The 27,269-nt window shown below is 40.0% G+C and overlaps 1 protein-coding gene across 2 annotated transcripts in view; it reads right to left on the reverse strand.

Annotated features, from left to right (window-relative positions):
- LOC100698036 (CUB and sushi domain-containing protein 1) overlaps positions 1–27,269 on the reverse strand; it is a 414,635-nt gene that overhangs the window by 15,894 nt on the left and 371,472 nt on the right. For both annotated transcript variants that reach the window (XM_019359325.2, XM_019359321.2), the window contains exons 57-70: positions 26,874–27,047; positions 25,429–25,617; positions 23,725–23,901; positions 17,326–17,511; positions 13,461–13,637; positions 12,777–12,962; positions 7,250–7,423; positions 7,051–7,117; positions 6,725–6,831; positions 4,636–4,709; positions 3,589–3,700; positions 3,224–3,403; positions 2,658–2,720; positions 1,852–2,013 (exon numbers count right to left, since the gene is read on the reverse strand). In XM_019359325.2, coding sequence (XP_019214870.1) covers positions 1,852–2,013; positions 2,658–2,720; positions 3,224–3,403; positions 3,589–3,700; positions 4,636–4,709; positions 6,725–6,831; positions 7,051–7,117; positions 7,250–7,423; positions 12,777–12,962; positions 13,461–13,637; positions 17,326–17,511; positions 23,725–23,901; positions 25,429–25,617; positions 26,874–27,047 — 2,028 coding nt within the window. The remainder of the gene's footprint in view (positions 1–1,851; positions 2,014–2,657; positions 2,721–3,223; positions 3,404–3,588; positions 3,701–4,635; positions 4,710–6,724; positions 6,832–7,050; positions 7,118–7,249; positions 7,424–12,776; positions 12,963–13,460; positions 13,638–17,325; positions 17,512–23,724; positions 23,902–25,428; positions 25,618–26,873; positions 27,048–27,269) is intronic.

The raw sequence follows: 27,269 nt of genomic DNA on the forward strand, positions 1-27,269 counted from the left end.
GACACCTCGTGGCCAGGGCCGGGCAACCCAGTTGTCTTCACCCTTCCCAGTGTGGTGAATTTTGTAGCTCTTTTTTTGTGTGTGAAATTATTTTTTTTAACCATTTGACTTGAATTTGATTTAAGTAGATGCATATTCTTTGTGATATGACCATATGGGAAACAAATGATCATTTAGCCATTTATTTTTAGCTCAAAATGACAACATTAACACAATAAAACAGGTCTCTTTCTTAAACAGAAGCCTGTCATGCTTAACCTTTGAGAATATAAGTAAATCTTTCTTTAAAAGAACTCTGTCCTGCTTAACTTAAAATGATATAAATTAATAGAAAACAATAGAACGAAAAACATTCTTGTAACAGTGCACATACAGTGCATTTAGTACAATTGGCTTCAGTTGAGGTATTATTTCAGCTTTTCTAATGCTAATCAGCTGCTCCCGTTTGTAAACCCGCTTGTTCCCATGATTACGCATCATAACTCATCATCATTATTCATCTATGTATTACTTTTATGTATTAGTCATCTATTTGTTGTAATCATCTATCCTTGCAGTTGTTTATTACACAAAATAAATTATATTATCACACTTCTGGCCACATAGCGCTGATATTCACTTGCACTTTATAGGTGTTATCGTGCACTTTTTCCAGCCAGGTGTTTTCCTTTTCCCATTCCTCCCTGTACTTTTGCAGCCTTTTTTTTATCTTTCTCGGAGGGGAACAAACATTGCTGGGCTTACACTGTGCGATTTTTGGCCCATTTTGAGCCGATTTTTGAGTCGTGCGATCGTCATGGTGATCGGCCCGATTTTGGCCTTCATTGTGCATCGTGTAGTAGGGTATACGTGGGGTAACGAGAAGCGATTAACACCTCACGACCACAACAACTGTGAAAATAGTTGGATTTACATTGCTGCTCAATCACAGCTGCCTGATCAATGTTTTTCATTAGCAATTTAGCAAAGTTGATGGTGGTGGTGTGCGTGTCTGTGTGAGAGAAAGACAGAGAGGGAGAGCGAGCGACAGAATTTCTGTTATAACCTTCATTTTATGGAGGCACAGTGTGAGCACTCAGGTCGCATCAGAGCATCGGGCCGTATAGTGTGAGACCCTGCATCGTGACCTATGAACTTCTAACCCCTGCGAGTCAATCCTGCAGTTTGAGCAGGAGCTGAATAACGCGACTGAAAAAAAATCGCACAGTGTTTGCCCAGCTTTAGGTGTACTGTCGTCCGAGACTTGCACCGCAGTGTCGGCGTTTGTTTCCCTGTTGGCCATGCTTCTTGTTGTGGTCATCTGTTGTCTTCCGGTATTTTCTCCGTAATCGACCTTTCCTCAACCAATGAGATAAGCGGTAATCTGAATTGTCATACTCGAATTGTCATAAGTGTGCTGTCAGCTCATTGGTCACAAAGCAGGAGAGGGGCTGGGAATTATGTTTTCAAACAAAGCGTTAATTCCATTAAAAGTTATAGACTACTTTTGATTCTCACTGTATTACAGGACAAAGTGCGTCCCTTATTAGCTCAATACGGGACGTGTACTTTTGTTTCTAAATACAGGACGATTCCGTTTTTTAAGGGACGGTTGGCAACCCTACTCAAGACTATTGCACATCTGTGTATTTCAAATATAATTTAGGACTTGTAATACTTACATCAGGCTTTGTTTAACTGAAGCAACAAACTGGCTCAAGTGTTTCTTGGTTCTGTTTCATGTATAAAACTGCATTAATGTGTTTCACGGAGTCTGAAAGTAGAACACTAGCTCCTCTCTAACAACACTCAAAGCAAATTTATGAACGTGAATAATAAATTTTGCTTTGAGTGCTTCCTTTCTTGTTTTACCTGACAATCTGATGGACACGCCGCTGGTTTCCAGTAATGTGACGTTGACTCGACCACTGGTATCATTGAACCCAGTAACCGTAAAGGCAGTGGCCTGTCTCTTCCCAAGGTACTCATAGAAGCCGCTCCACTCAGAGTTCGGAGAGAAGACATCCACTGGAACTGCAATGAAGTCAAAGGCACAAAACAGGAGGAGATCTAAAGTTTAACATTTGCTGTTGCTATCAATATCATTAATGTCACAGTGTTTTTTGGATATTTTTGTCAGCTATAATTTGCCCCCTTTCCCTGTTAACACTAAATAACATTAAAGGTCACAAACAGGGAAGAAGCATTTATTATTATTAGGATTAGTCTTAAATATTTGACAAGAAACAGACACAGCACGTCTACCTTTTAGTTACTTCATAATTGAACAGGCCAGTGTGAGTTTGTCTGAATCCTACATTTAGAAACAGGACTTCTTTAAAACACAGCAGCTGCAGGATGCATGGAAGATCAAAACTGTCTCCTTCTAAATGCATATATTGATTACAAAATCCTACTTAAAACCCATAAGGTATTAAGTGGTCTTTCACCTGAATGTTTTCACTGATTTATTTGCTGCTACTTCACAGCATTTCACTGTCATCCTATAAAATCAAAAAGCTCTGTGGAATCAACACTCACTGCGATCTCAATACCCCCTTTGGGGAATACTTTGTCTCAATCTTGTTCATCAAAGCGCAATTTAATGAACTCTGTTACAAACATGGATAACACGGTACATTTGTGGTGTAAGTGAATGTGTTGTTTACTCTGCATACCACGAATCTTGTTCTTTTGGACATCTGTATCCCCTCTGCCTTTGGGATTGACTTTGACTCCAACTGAAACATTAAAAAGCACAGAGATAAATGTTGTTTGCTTGACATTTAAAGTTATGCAGAGAGAACATTTGGTAGATTTGGGAAAATATAAGTATGTGACAGGACTGAGCAAACAGGAAAAGCACTCGTTAAAAAAAAAAACCATTATCTAATTGCTTTTTCATTGCCATGTGCTACTTCAAGACAAGAGACAGAAAACAGCTGGCAGTCCATTTCCTGTCTGGGTATTATTGTCTTGTTGCTATACACTTGTATATCACAACATTCACAGCCATCAGTTCCTCATCTTTGAGAACAGATAGCGCCATGAGTATGTGATAAAAAATATCAACAACAACAGCATTCATACGCCTGAGGCTGATTTCCCAGAGCATAGAAATAATATTAGTGTGATAAGCTGTATTTATCTTAAACCATATGGGAATATGACATCCATTCTAGATTTTAGGCAACATATCAGCACATTTTACAAGCAGTGCATTTTCAAGATACAATCTGAATACCTTTGCAGAGCGGTGGTTTTCCTGACCATCTACCATCACTTTTACAGGTTCTGTGCTCTGAGCCCCCAGCCAGATAGAAACCTTCTTGACAGGTGTAGATCAGAGTGTATCCCAAGGTAGGCAGGTCCATAGATCGAACATCTACATTACTGGGGGTCTCTGGCTGTCTGCATGAATGGGCTGAGTGACAGGGAGGGGAAAGAGCAGTTATCATAAACACATCCATGCTTTAGTTTAAAACAAGATAGGAAGTTTTTCTCCATGAAATTACAAATACAACCACCAACACTGACTTGAATTAGCTTAAGTTTTTTTTACTGATGTGCCGAGATACAAATGTCATTGTGCACAGAGTTTTTCCTTACCTATACACTCAGGCTGTGTTCCACTCCAGGTCAGGTTATCTAGGCATGTTCTTGTCGTCGAACCGAGGATGTGGTAGTTTTTGCGGCACTTGAAGGAAATCTTACTGCCAACCTATTTATCATAAAAAGCATGATAAAAAATCTTCCCCCAGCCTCTAAAACTCCATATAGTAATGACAATAGTCATTCATCTTGAACGTACCGCTAAAACCTTATAGCACATCCATTTTTCTACCTTTTGTTGTGATCATGAAGTTTATCAAACATTTAAACTTCTATTTTTGCTCCTGCATCACGTGCTGTGTCTGTGTTGTTCTACTGGTGTTAGTAGAACTCCTACTCTTTATAGAGTTGTCAGGGGAAATATGATATGAAGATGATATCCAATTATGCCTTCACAAATTGAAGGATTTGAATGTTTGCTTAAACTCCATTAAGGATTGGACAGCCAATATATTCCATCAACACATTCTTATCTCTTCTCCAGACAGCTTGGTGCTAAGATAAAAGAGCCTTAAAAACTTTGAGCATTAGCTTTTCCCTGGTGTTTACTTTTCACTTGCATATGAAGTCTCTGATTCTTGGTTCAGACCTACAGTACTTAATCTCATATGAGGATGCATGCATATAGGCATTCTCCTTGCATTGCTGCTACTGACTTTTAATAAATTCTGGCATATTGTTGCAACATCTGAAAGTGGTAGAACATTGATGCCATTTGTTCACAAGTTATGCTGAATTGTCTTTTATATAACACATCCTGAGATACTTGTAGTGGCCCTTCATCATGTTAACAAAATAGCTGCAAAATTGCCAAAGTTAAACATTAATCCCATCATTTTAGTAAAATAAAGTGCTTACTTTTCACAATCTTTTATCTGAAAGTGCATACTTACAGTATAATATTGAAAAAAGCAGTTATAAATACCTCTTACTTGAATAAAAACTTCAGCTGGTGCTACAACTTTCTTACCTGAATAAATTAGTCTTCCAGATATGTAATGAATTATACATGTGTTTTATAGTGCACTAATAAATGTTTCTTACTTGAAAGCCTTGGGCCATGACTGGGATACCATAAGCTGGAGTTCCTGGATCACGACAGCTGTTGAAGGCTGGGTCTGCAAATACATTCACACAGTGAACATTTTTAGAAATATTTATATCTTTTACAAAGTCTTTTCAGTGTCATACACTTACCGGTTACTTTGTCGGGTACACTTGTTTAGCTGGTTGTTAATGCAAATATCTAATCAGTAAATTACAGTGCAGGGCATCAGTGCATTTACTGTAGGCCGGTAGACATGTCCATGTCTATCAGCCTACAGTACTGTTGAATTTCGAACTGAGAATCAGATTTAAGTGACTCAGGTGGTGTTTGGTGCCAGTATTTCACAAATTGCTGATCTGCTGGGATTTTCCTGCACATCTGTAGGGTTTACAGAGAATGGTACGATGAGCAGCAGCTCTCGTGGCGAAAATGCCTCGTTGATGCCAGAGGCCAAAGGAGAATGGCAAGATGGCTTCAAGCTGACAGGAAGACTAATTCAAATAACTGCTTGTTACAACTAAGGTATGCAAAAGAGCATATCTGATTGCACAACACACTGAAGCAGATAGGCTACAGAAGCAGAAGACCACACCAAGGTGCTGCTGCTGGTGTAATGGTGTGGGGGTACCATTCCTCCCATTTGTACCAAATGGACACCACGGACTATGTGACTATTGTTTACCCATCTTCTGATGGCTGTTTCCAACAGGTTAATGTTATGTCATGAAGCTCAGATCATCTGAAAAATTGGATTCTTGAGCAAGATGATGAGTTAACTGTAGTCAAATAGCTCCCACAGACATGAGATACTATCAGTCTAGTATAGCACCTTTGCGATGTGGTGGAAAGGCAGATTCAGATCTTGGATGTAGAGCTGACAAATTCGTAGGAGTTGTGTGATGCTATCTTGTCATTATGGCTCTGAGGAATGTTTCCAGCACCTTACTGAATCTGTGCCATGAAAAATTAAGGCAGTTCTGCAGGCAAAAGTGGATCCAGACCAGTATTTGCAAGGTGTAACCAATAAAGTCTTTTTTTAAATTGATTTTTGAATTATTGGTAAGACTTCAGGCACTTAACACAGAAGATTATTCAATGCCTCACCAGTATCAGAATACATTATACTAAAGTCTTAAGAAGTATAACTTTTCTATGTAAGTACCCAGTTAGTACTTAAATCTGAACAATATGCAGTAACAGAGAAAAACACAATTATTTTTAGCAGAACAACGTGACAGAAATTCTGTGATGGCTGTGCTGTTCTCGCAAGACTGATTTAATTCCACTTTTTTCCTTGTAATTTTACAACTTGTTCCAAAATAAGCTCCACGCTTCCAAAACAGCGAACACAAACACCTCAATTTCACATCAAAAAGTGAAGGACTGCTTTACAAGATAAAATCTTTAAAGAAACCAAATGCTGACATCAAAACTACACACTTCATCAGTTGACGAGATAATATCTTCAGCTCTAGGTATGCAGGAATACTAATGCCAAGATGTGAATATGAGTAAGCTCTACAATCTTGTTTACCAATAATCTGATTTCACACAATTTTAATCATAATATGATGAAATGTTTTCCTTTGCAGTAGACAAACTGTTCATCTAAAATTGTGAAACTACTGGAATATGTATTCATGATTTATGTAAGCATTCTGTTAATGTGTCTCAGTCTTTATGCATGATTTTCTGTGTGTAATGTAAAAGTGTGTTGGGAGTAATATACTGACCAGACATCTCAATTTCCTTTAACAAACTGACACTAGCACATTTATAAAAGCCCAGAAAAGCACTGAAATGCACTGGAACATTACACTGTTTTCTGTAAATGTCATATCCTATATGATAGGTAATTTTAGCTTGTTTAAGCTGACCAGATCTCCGTTTCCTGATATGAGGAAACAAAAACTCTTATGGATGTTTATGATTTCACGCTGGACTATCATCAAGATACTGTAACAAGTCCTGTATTCAGTATATATGAAGTATCTACATCTAAAGCTGAAGCAGCATCTCTGTTGTATTCCTATATACATTATGGGGCATAAATATGAAGTCAGCATATTGTTTGCATTTAGTTACCTATGCAAGCTGGTTGTTGGCCACTCCAACTTCCATCTGCTTGACAGACTCTGGATGCAGAGCCTACCAGCAAGTAGGGGGCATGGCAGTAGAACCTGACCTCTGACCTATGTAGGAAAGCAAATATGAAATTATAATACAAACCAAAAAAAATGCACAAAATTAGGCAGTAATGGGGAATGTTAATTAATTCATCAACTTATCAAAGGGGTTTTGAAGTGAAAAATTAAATTGTGGCAGGATAACGCAAGTAAAATAGTTGCTGTGTAGAGCACAGAACGTAGGAGACATAATACAACTTTTTCATTAACTTATAAACCACTGACCGGTATGAAAAGATATTTCCCTCTCTGAATCCTCCTCCAGGAGAGCCAGGATCACCACATAGGACAGCTTGAAAAGACATAAAAATGACAATTAGGACTCTGTACTGGTACACAGATCGGTTAAAAATGCTAAAAGGTAAACAGTAATGTGCATCAGCATGCTGCGGTGTATAGTATATGCAGTGGCACGCTAACTTACGCAGACATTGCGGGATGTCTCCTGTCCAAGTCCCATTCCCCTCACAGGTTAACACAGCAGGAGTGGACAGCTGATAACCGTGGAAACAACTATAGCTAATACTCGATCCCCATGAATGGTCGGTCCCTTCCACTTTCCCATTCTGTACTTGAGGGGGAGCTCCACACTGGATCACTGAAACACATATAACAGCATTATATACAGAAAAATAAAATAATAGGAAATTAAACAGTTAAAAAGATAACATGAGCTAATGCACCACTGCAACACATGTCTACTAGTAGTCTTGCAGAGCTGGTTGTAAGGTTCATGCAGTATACAACTTAATCCCGTAACAAAAGTGACTATTAGGGTTCATGAACCAATTAGAAAGGAAACTTTCGAGTTGACTTGGAAATAGCAGCCGGGGGTCGAGAAACAAAGCTGGAAATGGAACAACTGAAAAAAGGTCAACATGACTTGAGACTACAGGTGGAGGTAAAAATACATCCTTAGATGTGAAAAAAGCAAAATCTGCAGATGACTGTAATCACCACTATTTGGATATGTACAGAGTTAAAGCAGCAGATGAAATCGCCATGTTTAGGTTACCGAACCAAAAAAACAAACCAACGAACTGAGAGTTCCTGAAACACTTCTGCTTCACAAGACTTTTCTTGTGAATAAAAAACCTCACAATATATAAAAAAATATCAATTTTATAAATCAAACTACTTCTAACCATCACCTTGAATGATTAAATGGACTGCATACCCCTGACTCCGTTTAGCTTTTGCCATTTGTCGTTAGCCTTCGGGCTCAAAAACTAACAATACTGTGAATGTTAAAATTAAATATTCAGTAGGCATCCAAGCGGCACAGTGATTTGTTTGCGTTAAAATAAATAGTGTTTTTCATTCATAGAAGTAACTGAAGATCTGACCATATTATTAAAAAATGTACACATAAATGCAAATTCACTTAATTATTCTTTCCAGTGTGTACATGAAGCTGAGCGCACGGAGCTGCTGTTCATGTAATGTTAATGACTCACACAAACTCAGTCCTATTTAGAAACTCAATTTTGTAAATGACAGTTTATATAACTAATATTGGGATTAAATTGTCCGACGCATCACATAGGCAAGTATGCATTTAAAAAAGCATTTGTTACACACAGAGAATTTATTTCTGAGATGACTGGAGGTTAAAGGATTTTTTGCAAGATTTTAAGAAACTCGCTGTGAGTGTTCATACATGCAAGAGCATTTTTATGTAGCTGGATATGTGTGCGTTTAACTTCATAACACTCCGACAAACATCTCTGCGTGTGCATGTGCCCGACTCCCCACGATAATGATAACCATCTGCATGGTTTCAAACATCTAATAAAGCCAGTGTAATTCTCATCTAACCAGGAGACAGATGGTTTCATGCTCCATTCATTCTGCTATGATGATATACAATAGACATACACACACACACACACACACACATGCACACACACACACACACACACACACACACACACACACAGAAAGAGAGAGTGGCAGACAGGCACAGAAACATCCTGTATATACAGAGGACAAAGCAATAAGTATTGCGCATAAACACATGTAATCAAGAGCAAAAAAATAAATATATAAAACTATCTGTAACTATACTGTATACAACTCCAGATTTAATTTTTTCTTGTACATTTTTTGGAATATTTTTCTGTTTCTCTGTTTGCATTATCGTCATTCTTTCTGATAAAAGTAAAATCAAATCAAAAATTAATTAGGGACACCTTTTGCTAGTACCGAGTTGGACCCCCTTTTTACCTTCAGCACTGTTTTAATTCTTTGTCACAGAGAATCATTCGTCAAATATTTTGGCATGACAGTATTACACAGTTATAGCTGCAGAGTTATCAGCTGTGCATCCATGATGTGAACCTCCCGTCCCGCAAAGGGACTCCACTGCATTGAGAGCTGGTGACTGGGGAGGCCATTTGAATCCAGTGAACTCATTGGTATGTTTAAGAAGCGATGTGACCTTTGTGACATGGCACGGTATCCTGGTGGAAGCAGCTATCAGAAGATGGGCACTCTGTGGTCATAAAGGCACGGACACGGTCAGGAACACGTTCTTCCAGAAAACGGTTGATCACGGTTATTTTCTCCTTTTTGGACCGTTCTCTGTAAACACCAGAACTGGTTGTGTGGGAAATTGGATTAGTAGCTTCTGAAATACTCAGGCCAGCCCATCTGCCATCAATAACGATGCCAGGTTCAAATTCCCTTAAATCAAAACTTGGACAGTTTGAACTTCAGCAGGTCATTTTGACCATATCTTTACCACTGAGTTGCTTTTGTGTGGTTGGCTGCTAAGATATGTATTAATAATACGGTTAATAATTAATAATAATTCATGATATTAACAACAATAACACTTATTAATAATACTTCATCAGGTGTACTTAATAAAGTGACAAGTACGTGCATTTCATTTATAATTCTGTGTTATTCTGCTTACAGCAAGCTAATCAACTGGTTACCTCTGGCTTTCCATCTCACCAGTGTTCTGAAGAAGCCTTCAGCTCCCCAAAGCCATCCTTCCAGCCTTAGAAAAAAATTATATTTCTCCACTCTACAACGTGTCCTTGTTTGTCCCATTCAAAACAAACCTACGCACCTGCACACAAATCAATGCCAATTTCTTAAAAGTATGTACACGGTTCATCGTTTTATTGTTACGTGACTGTAGGAATAATAGCTGGTGGCTAGCCAGCAGTTAATGAAGTTTCAGTTTCATCACAGAATGAATGTTTTCTTCCGCCTAAAAGCAACTTTGTTGTTGGGGAACAAACTCTAGCTGACTAAAACAGAGGAATGCATTCTTATTGACTTGAGCAGTTAATATTCCAGACCAATATTTCTGTGGGTCTCTGATGCCCAAAAACACTTGTGTCTGTAATTGAAGGTTTCTGAACTCTTTTATTTCCTCTTTGTCTCTTTTCCTTGTTGTGAATTGACTAGGGTGGCTTCACAACCCAGAGGAAGAGCACTAACTCTCATCCCTGCTTGCTTATGCACCTTTGCTCTTCCCTCCATCATTGCGCTCGCTGACTCCTTTCCCGATCCCCTCTTCTTTCCTCTCACGTCTCCACACTCTCCTCTTTCTTACACTCTGGTCCCCTGCCTCCTTTCTGTCTGCGTACTCCCTCTAACCCTTCTTTGCTTTCTCCCTGCACTTCTCTTCGTTGGCCTTCTGTCCCAGCTCCAGTCCTCTTTTATCCTCTTCCCCAGCTCTCTTGGTCTCCTTCTCACACCATTACTGCCTCTCCCTCCCTTCCTTTGTCTTTTAAGCATATCTCTCTTGGTGCAATTCACCCAGCCAACAAATTTTATGGGCTTAATCCCTTTTCTCACTGTGTGTTTACAGGTTTGGGGGCAGGTATTGATTTGGCTCTCTTTGTTTCTCCCATCACTCGCTTCCTTTCTCACTTGCTTTCTCCTTGTAGCCTCACTGATGGCTCATCACATTCTCTGTTTTTCTTTTTTCATTTACTTGCTTTACACTCTCTTTTTCCACCTCCCAAATTCTTTCCCTCTAAATCTCTGGATTATGCATTGTGTGTCACTCTGTGTTTTTGTGTCTCTCTTCTCTAATCCATTGTTTTCTTCCACTACACCCCTCCATCCCTTGCCGCCTCTCTCCTCCTCCTAGTCTCCTCCTCTGTCACTCATTGTCATTCTTATGTCTAAGTCCCTCTTGATTCCCTTTTGCCTGCAGTTCGATAGGTCCTTCATTAAATGTGTCTATGGGTGTCTGTGTGTTAAAAAGCTTTCGTCACAAAATGGGATCAAATGATCGATGAGAGGATGAAAACAGGGGAGTTGAACATGAGATGGGGAGATTTAGAAAATGAGAACTAAAGGAGAGCAAAGAGGAAAGACTTTTCTAGTCTATAGCCTGTTTCTACCTCTGTATCTCACTGTCTCTTTCCCATTTTTCCATACCACCTCTAACTTTTGCTTTTCAGTTTCCTGCCCAAGTCCCATGCTCTATCAGTATCACACACTATCTTTTACTTCTGCTTTTCCTCTCTGCACCTCTTTCTGCTTCCCTCTCAGTAGCCTCTATTCCTGCTTTCTCAGTTTTTTTTCATCTCAGTTCAAAGCCTCTCCAACTGCAGGAGCCAGCAGGAGATTTTCTGTTTGTGGGAAGAAACGGCAGGGTGGATCTCAGGAAACATTCCTTTTTACTGTTGTTGAGTATCATAGTCTAAACTCTAAATATGGCCTGTTGTAAAACTCTGAGCCATTTCAATTTAATGCATTCCTTTTTTATTCTCCCCTTTGTGTTTGTGGGAAAACAGAAGGTTTCAGGAAATAAACCCTGATTTAACACCCTGTTATAGTGAGGAGCGATGTTATTCTTCCTGTGGCCTAATCTTCCACTTCTTCCACTAATGTACTGTTGAATTCACAAGCTGTTATTTACTATACCAGTTCGCATTGCAATACTGTTTTTCTTAGTTAAATTGCCCTTTGTTTTTTGTGCTCTCTACCATTAACTACTATCACAATTCTTCATTGTTTTCTACCATTAGAAGATCTCATTACATTGAGATTTGACACTATACTATGTCTAGTCCATGTGCTTTTATTATTTCAATGCAGAATACAACAAAACTTTTTATACTTTCTGTCCTGACTTGCTTTCTTGAATTCTTTGGTTTGATTGGACCATTTTATAGACAAAAACGATAGAAATGAAGACAGATAAAGCTAGAAATATCACTGAATTGTGGGGGAATATATTTATAAAAGTTATGTATATTATTCTGTTATTAACTGATATCAGAATAGGTGCTCATAATTTTAAATATCAGTTATAATACAGTCTTGCCTGCTGAAAATCCTACATAAATAATATTGTACTGTATACAGTGTTTACATTTTCAAGCCTCACTTAATTTATATTATTTTGCTATTCATCTAATTTTATTTTTATTTTTTTCAGGTTTTATAGAATTTCTTGTTTAAATTTCCAATTTAATTATGAATCAAATTCTGGGACAATTAGCAAATGTTTTTAGAAAAGAAATCGGAATATTTTTGTTTCACTTTTTTGGTAAATCATAGACATTTACAGAAGGGATCCCTCTTTTTTATTTTCATATATCAGAAAACATTATCATATACCCTAACTTCTCCTAACCAGTGGGCTAATCTAAACAAAGCTTTGCATCAAAACATTGCCACACATACTCTATATGTTAAAAAAAAACAAACATTTATTATAATTCTCTCTTTTTTTTTGGATTTTTATAAAATCAGTCCAAAATAGAAATGGACATTTTCTTTCCACCAGTCTGAAAGAAAACATGTTTCGTAAGCTAAATAGCTCAAAATCTCAGAACTGAACAAAAAAAAATATTTCTGCATGTAAGCATGTAAATTTTCAACAATATTTATTTTATTTAGTTGGTTTAGTTTAACATTTCATGCTTTTATCCATAACTATGGAAACAGTCATGTAGAGTATTACTTCCTCATACCTTTACAGCTGGGTTTAGTTTGGTTCCAAGTTCCATCTTTTATGCAGCGCAGAACGTTGCGTCCATGTCCAGGTGGTTCCATCAAGTGACCGGGGTTGCAGCGGTAGATCACTGTGTGGTTGAAGTTAAACTCTCTTCCTATATAGATTCCATTGGCTATTGTCCCAGGATCTCCACAACTGATCACTAAAGGAAGTAACAGAAATGTTGTGGTATAAGTGAGCCTAAATCTGTCATACAGTGGTGTGCCAGTAAGCCTGGAGCTGTGGATGAGAGCCGTAAAACCAAAGCCTAAAAACTGTGCTTTCTAAAATGTCTTAAAAACTGTGCTTTCCGTTTACTCAAATTTCTTTCTCTTTCCTCACTGTAACTTCCCTGAAGCACATTCCAACTTCATTCTGTCTACCTCCCACCTCCTTTTCCCCCTTTCCCTACACATCTGTCTGCCTCTGTTAAACTTTAAACTTTAAAATCTCTCACACAAGAGACCTTGTGCAGTTCAGAAGATACACAGCAGCTGCTTTCCAAGTCCCTGAACAATTTATGCTACTCTTGAACCATTTGCTAAAGAAAAACACTGCTATACATATAACAATAATGATAATATTTTAATCAGCGCTTCTAGGCTGTGTGAGAATCCCATGCTGTTTGAACTAATCACTCAGACAACAATGATCATCCTACCAGTGCAATCTGGGGGTTGTCCTGTCCACGTCCCATTGGTTGTGCAGTGTCTGGTGGTCAGGCCTGATGTTTTGAAGCCTTCCCAGCACGTGTAAGCCACTGAGCTGCCGAAGGTGATGCCGTCACTGAAGACAATTCTGCCATGTGCTGGGGTGCCAGGGTTACCACAGGATACAGCTGAGGGGTGAGGAAATACCAATCAGCGTTGATTAAACTCAGCGATAATATCGGTGTAAGCAATACTGTCTTCCTGTCCCTCAGGGCTGATCAGCTGTGGGCTACAATAATGAGATTATCACTGGAGTCAGCTGGAAATAACATAAAATATCTCCTTGAGGTAGTGAAGCTGATTAATGATTAAAGGCTGTTGGGCTAGGGCGACCCCAAAGCTGAGCGCTCGTCCCCAGGTGAGACTTTTACTGCATGTTTCTGTCTCTCTCCATTTTCACTATCCAATCAAGGCAGAAATGCATAAAATAATGTAAAAAAGGAGTGTGTTTCACTGATCCTTTGCAGTTAATTACAGATGAATTAGAGTTGTGTCGTAGTGAGTAAGGGGAAGTTGTTAAAACCCCTACATCACTAACTTTAACCTCCAAAACGCCACTGAGCCAAGTACAGCGCCTGTAAAAGATCCAAGGTCAGGTGCTGCCTGGTCGTGCTTACTGTTTGCCAAACATCTGCGAGGTACAGCAATTGTAGAGGAAAACAAATGATGGCAAGAAGCAGCACTGGGTCATGCAGCAGGACTGTGGAGCTAATTATCAGTCAATACTTGTGGACAATGTCCTTCCTGAGTCATCTTTGGGGAGAACACAGTTGCAGCGATGAGAGCACAGAGAATACAGAAATATATTTCAAGATTGGCTGTGTGCTTGACATTGCAGCATTCATTAAGTCACACTGGTGTTCATGTTCACAGCTGCTTCAACAGTTCCTCTACTAAAGCCTAAAGTGAATCTAAGGGGTTCCCTTTTATTTTGTGGAAAAAGTCAGCCTCTGTGATGTCTTCTTTTGAGCCGCGGACGTTTTCTTTGTGTCTGAGCCGCAGCTGGTCTTGTAGATTGTAAGACAAAATTGTCAGGGGATGGTTCATGAATGCAGCCGGGAAAGCACTACGACTCTATCTAGTGAGCCATCGACCTTTAGCCTGCTGGCACAGCACATTAACAGGACCGACAGAAATTAGCAACCAGCCACAGCACATTTCGCTAATAAGATCATGACAGCTGACAGCCTTTAACAATCAAACACCTATTGATGGTATTCATTAGCCAGAACTCTTAAAAGCCTCGTTCAAAAGTACGTGAGGCAGCGTGTAGGTGGAGCACATCATACAAAGCTGCATGTGCGTCTATGACAGCTAGCTATTTTTTTCTTTAAATCTGTGAGTAACAGTTTGTAGATGAGTGTGTATTTAATTGGAAGTGTGTTTGGATTTCTTTGCATTTGTGTGTGTCAGTGACAGATGTCTTACCCTCTCTGAATCAGCTTTTAACCACTATTAGCTTAATGAAAAACAACTGTAGACAGACATAAATAATTACCTTACACAATCACAGACAATGGCACACACAAACACAAACACACTTCTAAGGTGTGTGTGTGTGTCTGTACGACTGACTTGATATTTACGTCAGTTTTTCCACATATGCAAGGAAGTCAAGACTTACAAGAGGTTAAAATTAGAGACTGTCTGCAGTTTCCCAACCACACACTGTCCACAACAGCTTAGTATAATTTCAGTTTAGAGCTCTGTGTCTTAAAGTTCCACCCATCTGTATTATTTTAAACACATACAGTCTAAAGATAATGATTTCCAACAGGAAAAAAAACACATTATGAGATTCAGCATTTCTAAAACATGCCATTTTCAGGCTTGGAAACACTTTTGTAACAACTCAGTGAATACAAAAAAAAGCATGGTAATTTGATGTAAAATGTGTCAAACAAATAAATGCAATTTAGCAGCTAAATTTACGTATAACAGTAAGTACGCTTTGTCCTATTGTTAGTATACTGGTGACTTTTTGTGTCACAGACACATAAACAAGCACTGATACATTGTGACTCCCTCTTCCTCGACCTAACAACTCAAATTGCTGCGAGAATAAATCGTCTATCCAATTGAATTTAAAATTTGCATCAGACTACAGTGTAGACCATGTCTGCTTTACTCGGCCTGAATATCTGTGGTGAAAATCGGCAAGGCTACACAGGCAGCAGCTAATGGTTCCAGTGTCTCTACAGTTCTAGGGGGACCCACTTTAATTTCCCCTGGATTCCCGTGGGTTTAAAGAGTGTCTTTGGAAACTGTTGTTGTCGACTATAGGATGCAGGTTATTAACACAGTGCTGTCAAAGATCCAACTTATTTACGAGTGACACACTTCAGTCCTTTGTGTCCAAGCATGCACACAAACAAACAAACTTGAGTCTTCATATTTTAAATTCAACAATCGTCTTACATTATGCGTCTCTGTGAGTAACTGAAAAATCAGCAGAGGAATTACAATCGCTCAAGAGCCTATATAATGTTTATTTAAAAATTAATGGCTTTATTTAGGATTAAAGTATGTACACATACTGTAGCAAAAAACAAACTGCTGCACAAACTCTGAAACACGCCGTTTTTTTCTTTCCTGTCTCTTTAAGATGTCCTCCCAAATAGCCCAGCCTACTCTAATAGGTCAGTCACAATGTGGCAAAGGAATGTTGGTTGTGTATCTTAATTATGTGATTACAGTTATAACCCTGTAAGTGTCAGCTGGTAATACAAAAACCCAGGATGCAACTATGTTTGAACGAGAACCAGACCAAGAACATAGAGAGGGTCCTGCAGAGGTCAATAATTCATTTTGCATTATCATACCCCAAACCGCAGTTAGCATTTATTTTTCACATATGCACAAGTAGGGAGTGCCAACAAAAGTTTACAGCAACTTGCACTGTGGCAAGAGTGCAAAAAAGACTCGTCTTCACTTTTAGAGCCAGCAGCAAACCAAGAGCATGCTTTGCACACCGATGAGAGACGTTGGAGATCAGTTTTGCAGAAGTGTCTCTTGCAAGCAAATGAAAAATGGCAGACTGCGAGGCAGCTGCTCATTAATATTCAATGCAATAAAATAAACGGAAAACCCAAGAAGTGTAATATCAGCATTTGTAACATAAAACCTCTATATTTAACTCTATCTGTATCACATATGGGCAAAGTATGGTGGACCATCTCAGTCTGGCCAATATATTACATTAAAAAAATGAAGTAAAATGAGTTAAAAAGAAGTTTACGAAAACCCAAAGACTCAATAAATATGTGTAATATCAATTATCCAATATGGGCCCTTCGCTCTTACTTTATCTAAATCACTACAGCTCTCACAAAAAAGAAAATAGTTAGGATAAAGATCTAAATGATTAAATCCATATACCACACAGACTTTATAAGCAAATCTTGTTTGGTTCCTTTTATATCAGGGTATATTTTTAAGGCAATGTTTTATAGAATCTAGTCTGAGGCCCAAAGGTAACCTCAAAAGAGACAAAGACGACTTGCCATCAAAGTGTATGTTTTCAAAACAGACAGTTCAGCATGTTGTCACATTTAAATTTCTTGTATAAAGCAAGCAGCAGCCTTTTAAAGGCTCTATATAAATAGAATACAGATAAGAAGAGCCCATAAATATCTATCTCGAGTCAAGGAGAAAGTACTGCTTCGATTTTCAGCGCTATGACAGAAAATAACTAAATAAATAAAAAGTTCTATATGCTGTTTAAAGTGTAAGCTGCAGTTTACGTTTCACTCAAGTTCAAGTGCCAAACTTTCACCTAATATGAGGAATATAAATGGTCATTTTGACACTTCCCACCTTGACAGACAGGCTGTGTACCACTCCAGGTGCCATTATGAAGGCAGGTCCTCTCGGCTGACCCAATCACGTTATATCCTGCCTCGCAGCTAAAGCGCAAAAGGCTCTTGGTTTTAAATTCCTCTCCTCCTATACGGGCACCATGAGGAGGGATCCCTGGGTCTCCACAGATTCCAGCACTCACACCTATAGCAAGAAAGGAAGCATAAAGTTAATGTACCAAACTCAACAATGCTCTTAAAAACCAAACGACTCCCCCACTCCCCAACATAATCCTGGACTGCTGTGACACAAACATAGAAACACATCAAACCACATCAATTTGCAGAGTGAATCCAAATACACTTGCTGCAGTCATGTCCATTAGTGTTCTAATAGGTTTTAGTGATTTTGTGCAACTAAATGGTAAAATGCTAGATCAGGAGGTCGTCTCTCACTGGGATCATTATGCTAAAAATACACGCAAGCATTCATCCTAGAGGTCAACAACATCAACTAAACAGCATATGCACTGGAGAAATTGCAATGACACAATTTGCCTGCTTAACCTTTTCATATACAGTAACTCACACATAGATGCACATACCCAGACATGCAAACTTTGTAGAACTGTACTTTGCATTTAGGCTATACCAAATTGTTCTAGCATTAAAAGCACTGAGCGTGTCACAATTTTAGCAGCTTAAATTCCATCGGTAGGGATTTGTGAGTTTAACAGGGTACAGCGCCAAATGCAGTGTCTTGCATCTCAATGAGTTCTTCAGCTGCAGGATGTATTCTGCCCTGCTGAGTGCTCTGTTTTGAGGCCAGCAGAGTAAGCTTATTGCATTTCAGCTGTTGAGACTGTTGATGCTGAGTTTAGAAATGATCGGTTGTAGTGTTGTGGGATCTGTGCAACCCCAGTGTAGAGGAATGCTTACAACCTGAGAAGTGAACAAGGACTCTGCCACCTCTCTATTCCTGCCTGTTTCTAACATGTGCAGTTCAAGCCAGGAAATATGCCCTGTAGTATAACGTGTGCTCAGTTTCCAGCATGTAAGAGATCATTATGTCTCTGTGTTTGTGATAAATTGCAGAGGTGATAAAAATGACATAAAATACTTTGTCAAGATAATTTACACAAGCAAAACTGTCAAATGGTGACATAGTTCATAAATTTGTAATGCAATAAAAAGCATATAAAAACTGAACAAAGTTTTTTTAACAGCTTGAAAATGTTCAAATAATTTCTCCCTTCATCTTTTTTTGTAGAACAAATGGGAGGACATGTGGGATGAAGGGCAGCGTGGTCATGGGGTGGTTGGTTCTCAGTAAGCTGGAAGGTAGGTAATTATAATCAACGATATAAACAGCTTGCTGCAATTTGTCACTTATTAAATTGATTAACTGATTTAAAATTATGGCGTCTCTTCTGGTATGTTATTCATGTCTGGAACTGTGGAAAGTGGAAAATCGAATCCAGAGATAAATATTCATAGAGCACTAACTTTCAATCATAACGTGACGTTTCTTAGGTGACTGTCTACCACTGTCATTTCCTCAATACAGTACATCACACCCTCTGATCTAAAATCAAAAAACAATACGGCTGAAGAATTGAGTGGTTCTGAAACACACAAGGAGCCTGTCCGTCAGTCAGAGATACCTGTCAGTTCCAGTTAATACTTCACAGTATATTATGCTGAGGCAAAACAAAGATGTCTTCGTACTGACTTGCCTGTGGGGTACGGCTCACTGTTTTTGTTCCAGATGGGGTGTTGCTGTTTTTTTAATAGCTCAATCTTTTGTTCTCAAAAAACACTTGTTTCATTCTTCAATTCCCTGGAATTCTACTATTTTTACCTTTGATCAGTGAGTTTTTGCTATTCTGTAGTCTTTACTGGTACTGTTTACCATCTGACAAGATCTCTGCATAGTATGTATACACTAGCAGTTAAAAGTTTGGACACACTTTCTCATTTTATGTTTTTTCTTCATTTTTACTACTTTCTACATTGTAGATACATGTAGAAAACAATCATAAATAACTTTAAATATGTTTTATATTTTAGATTCCTGAAAGTAGGGACACTTTGTTAACAGCGCTGCAAACCCCTGGCCTTCTGTCAATGAGCTTTATGATGTAGTCGCATGAAATGGTTTCACTTTACAGGTGTGTGTTGTCAGGATTCATTTGTGGAATTTTTTTGCCTTCTTATTGGGGTTGGGACCATAGACTGTGTTATGCAGGTTGGTACACAGCTGACAGCCTTATTTGACAACTGTTTGAATTTATATTATTGCAAGAACCAATCAACAAGTAAAGAGAAACGACAGCCCAACATTACTTTAAGAACTGAAGGTCAGTCAGTCCGGAAAATTGCTATAACTTTGAATGCATCCCTAAGTGCAGGTGCAAAAACCATCAAGCGCTACAATGAAACTGGCTCACATAAGGACTGCCCCAGGAAAGGAAGACCAAGAGTCACCTCTGCTGCTGAGGATAAATTAACCTGAGTCACCAGCCTCAGAAATTGCAAGTTAACGGCACCTCAGATTAGAGCCCAGATATGGACATAACACTAGTGGAAATCTGTGCTTTGGTCTGATGAGTCCAAATTTGAGATCTTCGGTTCCACCTGCTGTGTCTTTGTGCGAGACAGAAAAGGTGATCAGATGGTCTCTACATGCATGGTTCTCACTCTGAAACATGGAGGAGGTGTGATTGTGTGGGGCTGCTTTGTTGGTGACACTGTTGGGGATTTATTAAAAACTGAAGACACACTGAACCATCATGGCTACCACATCATCCTGCAGCAACACGCCATCCCATCCGGTTTGCATTTAGTTGGACCATCATTTATTTTTCAACAGGGCTATATGACCAAGAAGGAGAGTGATGGAGTGCTGGGCCAGATGGCCTGGCCAGCACTCCGTCACCTGACCTTAACCCAATCGAGATGGTTTGGGATGAGATGGACTGCAGAGTCAAGGCAAAAGGCCCAGCAAGTGCTCAGCATCTCTGGGAACTTCTTCAAGACTGTTGGAAAACCATTTCAGGTGACGACCTCGTGAAGCTCATCGAGAGAATGCCAAGAGTTTGCAAAGCAGCAATCAAAGCAAAGGGTAGCTATTTTGAAGAATGTAAAATATAAAACATGTTTTGCGATTTAGAATAGAATAGAATAGAATAGAATAGAATAGAATAGAGTGCCTTTATTGTCATTATACAGCTGTACAATGAGATACAGAGCATCTCCTACTCAGTGTAAACATGTTGGGGGGGGGGGGGGGGGGGGTACAGTTCTGCAGCACTATATACATATGGACAGTATTAACATAGGGAAGAAGATGTATATATATATAAAATGTACAATTTACAAACCGTAAACAATATGTAATAAATAGTGTTATGTATGTACAGTTGAGTTATTGCACATGGAATTGGTATAAATAGTGTTTATGTATATACAGTTATTGCACATAGAATTGGTATAAATAGTGGTGGTCCATAGAGGAAGTGGGAAGTGGGGGGCTGTGTTATCGGTGCATGTGTGAGTTCAGGGTGGTTATCGCTTTGGGGAAGAAACTGTTTTTGAGTCTGTGGGTTTTAGTGTTGATGCACCTGTAGCGCTTCCCTGAGGGAAGCAGGCTGAACATGTTGAAGCCAGGGTGGGAGCTGTCCTTGATGATGTTTGCTGCTCTGCTGAGGCAGCGGGAGGAATAAATGTCCATCAGGGAGGGGAGAGGGCAGCCGATGATCTTTTGTGCTGTCTTGACCACACTCTGAAGCCTCACTCTATCTGCCTTGGTGCAGCTGCCGTACCATACCGTGATGCAGTAGGTTAGCAGGCTCTCAATGGACGAGCGGTAGAAGGTCAGCAGCAGGTTGGAGTTCAGCTTGTACTTCCTGAGGACTCTCAGGAAGTGCAGCCGCTGTTGGGCCTTCTTGATGACCGCTGAGATGTTTTCCGTCCAGGAGATGTCAGCAGAGATGAGGACACCAAGGAACCGGAAGGTGTGGACCCTCTCCACACACTCCCCGTTGATGTAGAGGGGGGCCAAGTCAGTGCTGTGTCTCCTGAAGTCAACAATGAGCTCTTTGGTTTTCTTGGTGTTCAGTGCCAGGTTGTTTTCTGAACACCATGCTGCCAACTTCAGGACTTCCTCTCTGTACTCTGCCTCGTCTCCCTTCGAGATGAGTCCGACTACCGTGGTGTCATCAGCAAACTTGATGATGAGAGTGTTGTTGTGGGCCGGACTGCAGTCGTGGGTGTAGAGAGAATACAGGAGGGGGCTCAGCACACAGCCCTGTGGGGAGCCGGTGCTCAGTGTGCGAGTGGAGGAGAGATGAGGGCCGAGTCTCACAGTCTGGGGCCGGTTTGTGAGGAAATCCTTTATCCAGGCACATGTGAGAGGAGGGAGGCCAAGATTGACCAGTTTGTTGATGAGGATGTCCGGGATGATAGTATTAAAGGCTGAGCTGTAGTCCACAAAGAGCATTCGGACGTAGCTCTGCCGCTGCTCTAGGTGACTCAGCACAGCGTGGAGGGCTGTGGCGATGGCGTCTTCTGTGGATCTGTTTGCACGGTATGCAAACTGGTGGGGGTCGAATTCTGGGGGGAGGTAATCCTTGATGTGTTGAAGGACTAGTCTCTCAAAGCATTTCATGATTACCGGTGTGAGGGCCACAGGGCGGTAATCATTCAGGCTGGTGATGGGAGACTTCTTCGGCACTGGGATGATTGTGGCTGATTTTAGACAGGATGGGATGGCTGCCTGATCCAGTGATAGGTTGAAGAGTCTGGTGAAGATGAGGGTGAGCTGGTGTGCGCATGCTCTTAGTACCTTGCCAGGTACTCCGTCTGGACCGGCCGCCTTTCTGGGGTTCACTGCTAGGAGCACACGTCTGACATCGTGCTCCGTTACAGTGAGTGGAGCGGCACAGGAACCAGGTGAGGATGAGGATGGGAGCAGGGCTGAAGCAGATGAGTGTTGCTGTTGTGGTGTTTCAAAGCGGGCGAAGAAGCTGTTTATTTCCTCTGCCAGCTGCACACTCGAATTCTCTGTTTTCGCAGTGCTGCCTCTGTGGTTGATGATGTCTTGCATTCCCTGCCACACCTCTCGTGTGTTGTTGCTGGACAGGTGGGACTCGATGTTCCTTTTGTGGTCTGACTTGGCTTTTTTAATCCCCCTTTTCAGGTCAGCTCGAGCAGCCCTGTACAGAGCTCTGTCACCTGACCTGAAGGCAGCATCACGGGCTTTGAGGAGTGAGCGGACCTCGCTGGTCATCCAGGGTTTTTGATTTACTACATAATTCCATATGTGTTTATTCATAGTTTTGATGCCTTCAGTGAAAATCTAAAATGTACATAGTCATGAAAATAAAGCAAACCCATTAAATCCCATTAAATGTCCAAACTTGACTGGTAGCGTACATGCAAGCAAACTCTAGAAATGATCATATAATGATGGTGACAGTATGTAGTAGCTCCAAAGTCAGCATGAACCTTTTTGTCTTAGAGACCACTTAATAAGGCGTAGTCGAACAAAATTGTTTTTCTCAGAGCTCAGGGTACAGTAAAGATATAGATACAAATAAACAAATACAAATTCTGTGTGTATGTGCAGATAATCTTGTGGTCTTCAGTCCAGGTAGTGGTGGTCTCCAGCAGCTCCTTCGCATACATTACATTCTGCTTATGGTTTGGAACATGATATTAGATACCATGCCCGTAAGAGCACTGTCATCATTGTAGAACCAATGATGACGAACATCTAAGACTTTCCAAATTTAAATTGTTGAATAATAATCTTATTGTCTGTAATGAGGTCAAATATCTTATTATAGCTCAAATACCAGAAGAGTTCTCTTTTTAGAGCACACTGTACATCTCTGCATACTTCATACTTGTGGACAAACTATAGGAAGGTGAGTCTAAATAAACCTCATGTAGCCTATACTAATGCCATGAGCTTATCACTGAAGAGACAAAGGTGGCTCAACACCAGCAGAGACTGGTACAATTGTCTCTTTGTGGGAAGGTGATCTGGGTGTATTTTTTCTTTGTTGTTGTGGATGTGTTTTACATGACTGTCGTGCTTGTTTTTATGAATCATGAGTCTGGAATAAAGATTGATTGATTGGCACAAATTGCACACTGTTGTTGTGAGCAGGGGCGCTTGCCATACTGTAATATTTTATCTTAGTAATTGTGTTCTGCAAGGCCTTATTAAAAAGGCATTTCTGGATACAGATTTCCTTGTTGAAAGCCTCACTGTAGATGTGGTACATTTGCCTTATGTGTAGTGCGAATATGTATGACAGCAACAGTGAATCATTCAACTTAGCCCTAATCCTGCACAAAATGTAAATCGTGTCTATTAGACATGCAGGTATATCAACTACTTTGACTTTACCAGTGCAGTAGGGTGGTGCTCCACTCCATGTACCATCTTCCTGACAGTGGCGAGTAGCATTGCCCACAAGCACTCCACCAGGTAGACAAGAGTACTGCAGAACTGAACCATATGTCCAACTGTTGGTCCCAGATACTACTACATTAGGGGGTACACCAGGGTCACCACAGGAAATAGCTACAGAGACAGCAAGAGATTGAAAGAGATAAAGAAGGGTTTAGTGTGTGAGTGTTTGTGTATGTCTCTGAATGTGTGTTTGAGTGTGGATGCATCCAACTATAGATTACAGATACTATTGCTTCAGGTTGTGCAGCTGGGTCACTGCAGAGACAGCAAACAGGAGAGTGTTTTCAGCAAAAGAGGGGTGGGATTAATGCAAGCCCTTGTTGTTTTTGTGTGTGCATGCTTGTGTGAAAATACGCAAACAGGGACTGCAAAAAGAAAGAAGTGTAGACATTAAATGTAGCATGAGACAGAGGCGTTAGCTGTTCAACCAAGGTGAACTGGAAGACAACCAAGGATGTTTTGGTTGTGTGATATGCACCTTAACCAATACAAGACAACTTATTATGACTTTGCAACTGTACAATAAAACTTATGCACATAAATAATTAAACCTGCCTTGCTTACACCACATTGTGGCATACAGGCATGCAAGTAAAGCTTATTGAGTTTAACTGAATTGCCTGAGAGAGGGAGAGAAAACCAATAACTCATCTGAAATTAAATTCACTTCAGCCAGACAACACTGAAAGCATCTCTGCTTTTCTTCTATGTAGAAAACTAGAAAAAAAATCATTCCAAAGCATTTAAGCAACAGACGCCCAATTTTTTTCTTCAGCTTCGGAGAAATCCATGTTTTACAAAGCACAAGTTTCTGGAGGACACTGATATGGAACTGCTCTCGATTTTCTATTGCTGCCAAATGACTTGTCCTCCGATATCTCTCCTCACCCCCAAATTGTATTACTCCATCCTCTCCTTGCCCCTCTGTCATCACCCCTTTCCCCCCAATTTTCCGATAAGACCTTGTCTCGCGAATGCAACACTCGATGCACAGACGCCAAGTGCTTCACCGGTGTCTGCCCCTTCCTTCCTCTCTGTCTGATTTCTCATCTCTACACCTCTGTTCCTGTGTCTTTATTCTAAGCTTTTGTTCACCTTCTGTTCCCCTCTTCATCTGTGAATCTGCTTCCTTCTCACTATCACTCACTAGTTTAATCTCTTTGTTTCTATCAGCAATGGTAGCTTTCTAACAAGACCACCTATAGCCTTATGAGACACATTCCAACTTTCTTTTTCTGTAAACACACATGCACACAAATCATACTCAAACCTTTACGACTCTTTCTTTCATACCCTTTTCTTTTATGATTACTTTCTTCCCATTTTCTTTCTTGAACCCTCTCGTTTGCTCTCACTCTCTCATCCACGCCTCCTTATCCTACTCTCAAAGGCTCTTCAGGCTATTTCAATCCTCAAATGCCTATTCCAGAAAACAAAAAAAAGCCACCTGCTTGTGACTACTTTTTTGAAGGCATGTTCTTATAAAAAAATCCCCAAATTCTTCTGTTCACAACAGGAAAGACATTTTGCTTATAAGGTAATGGCTCTCATTCAGTATCTGCTTCTGTTACAGCTTTATTGTCACTTTTTCAATCGAGCCAAATATTTCCCCCACCACCTTCACTTGTTCATCCATACCTAGGCAACGAGGGATTGGCCGGTCCCACAGTCCATTATGCTGACATGTAAGGAGTGCAGAACCCAAAAGGTAGAAGCCTCGTTTGCAGTGGATTGCTACAGTCACACCATAGCTGAAGACTTCTGGGTAACGAAGGCCAGACTGGCGCACGCCATTCTCCACATGACCGGGGTCAGAACAGTTCACCACTGTACGAGAGAGCAGAAGAGCCATTTAAGTGTTTACATAGTTTTTATATGCAAGCATATATAAAGGTGATGGCTATATATCTTGGGAGCTTTGTGGGGTTGAGTACTGAATACTCAATTACCATTTAACGAAGTTACAATTTCATATCATCCATGCTGCTCTGCTCTGGTCTTCTTCAAACTGCTCTTTTGTCATACCCTGCTCTGTTTTTTGAAGCATTTTGTTCCCTATTCCCTCCTCTGGTCCCTTGTACTTTTTCTCTCTGGGTACATGCCAGTCCAATAGGAGTGGAGTTTGATTTTCCCCATGTCGCAGGGGAGACTGACATTCACTCAAATTCAAGTCCATGGGGGAGACGCCTATGTGTGTTTGTGTGTGTGTGTGTTTGGCACCCTATGGGAACAAAGAAAGTTTCAGTCTCATAATTGACAGCTGCTGCTGTGAGGTAAAAAGAGGGAGGGAGAGCAGGATAAGAGAGAAAATGTGGGGGAGATGGAGAAAGCAAGCAGGCAAGCGAGGATGAATCGCTTCAATGGGAAACCATGTGAGCAACTACGTTATATCGATCTGCTCTCATGACTTTGCAAAATGCTTGTGTGTGTGTGTGCGTGCTTGAGTATATCATAACTGTTACACTACCAGAGGTCTAGAGAGGTTTATACTGTAATGACCGTGCATGGTTAGCAGAGGATAAGAGCATGTCTCTGGACATGTACCCAGCTGTGTTTGTGCACGAATGAATTTATTAGTTTATTTGGAGATACACTGATTGTGTCTGAATTCATCTCGCAGATAAGATTTTGTTGTGTTCTCTCTTTTACTAGCAGCAGACTCGGTTCCAAAAGCAATTTCATTTACATAATGTGGGTAGAAGCAAATTCAGTCAACACATGCTGAACATACCACAGCAATCCACAATTTAAAGGAAAATCTGTTTTTTACAATACAACCTAGGGATAATTTTTGTCATTGAGGCTTTTTCTTTTATTTGGTTATGATTTTACTCAACAGATGTCGATAGCATCATGTTGGCTCCTCACACATAGATTTTATGATTTTAAAAGTGAAAAAAAGCTACATAGATAGTGTTAAATAGTTAAATTCTCTATTTCACTAACACAGAGTGTGTGTACATTTACTTTCTTGACAAAAAAAATAATATAAAACTCTAATCTATAGAGGTGATTTAACAGAATAAAGCATTACAAGCATGTGCATGTGTTGCTAGCTCTGTGTTAATGAATGTGGACGAGACCTTTGCAGACTGGTAAGGGGCTGCTCCACTGTCCGTTAAGTCGGCACTGAGCCCGAGCATTTCCACTTAGGACGTAACCTCTGTTGCAGGTGAAGTTGACCACATCATTGAGATTAAATTCGGTGCCATTGGTCCGCCCATTGGCTGGGTTGCCTGGGTGACCACAAGTGATTGCTGAGAGAGAAAGAGTGGAGAGAAATGTGATGAGAAACTTGAGGTTCGGAATAAGTATTGTGGTTCTCCCTCTTGATATTGTGTGATATTTCCAACTTTTTTAAAGGTTGGTGCACAGATATATTCACTGAAAAAAAATGTAAATGCTAAAAGAATAAATTGTGTGATGTCTCTGAAGATTTTCTTTATATAACAATATAGGTTTTAGCTTTTCATATTTGA

Source organism: Oreochromis niloticus, linkage group LG1, assembly GCF_001858045.2.
Source record: "Oreochromis niloticus isolate F11D_XX linkage group LG1, O_niloticus_UMD_NMBU, whole genome shotgun sequence".
In the NCBI taxonomy this organism is placed as follows: Eukaryota; Metazoa; Chordata; class Actinopteri; order Cichliformes; family Cichlidae; genus Oreochromis; species Oreochromis niloticus.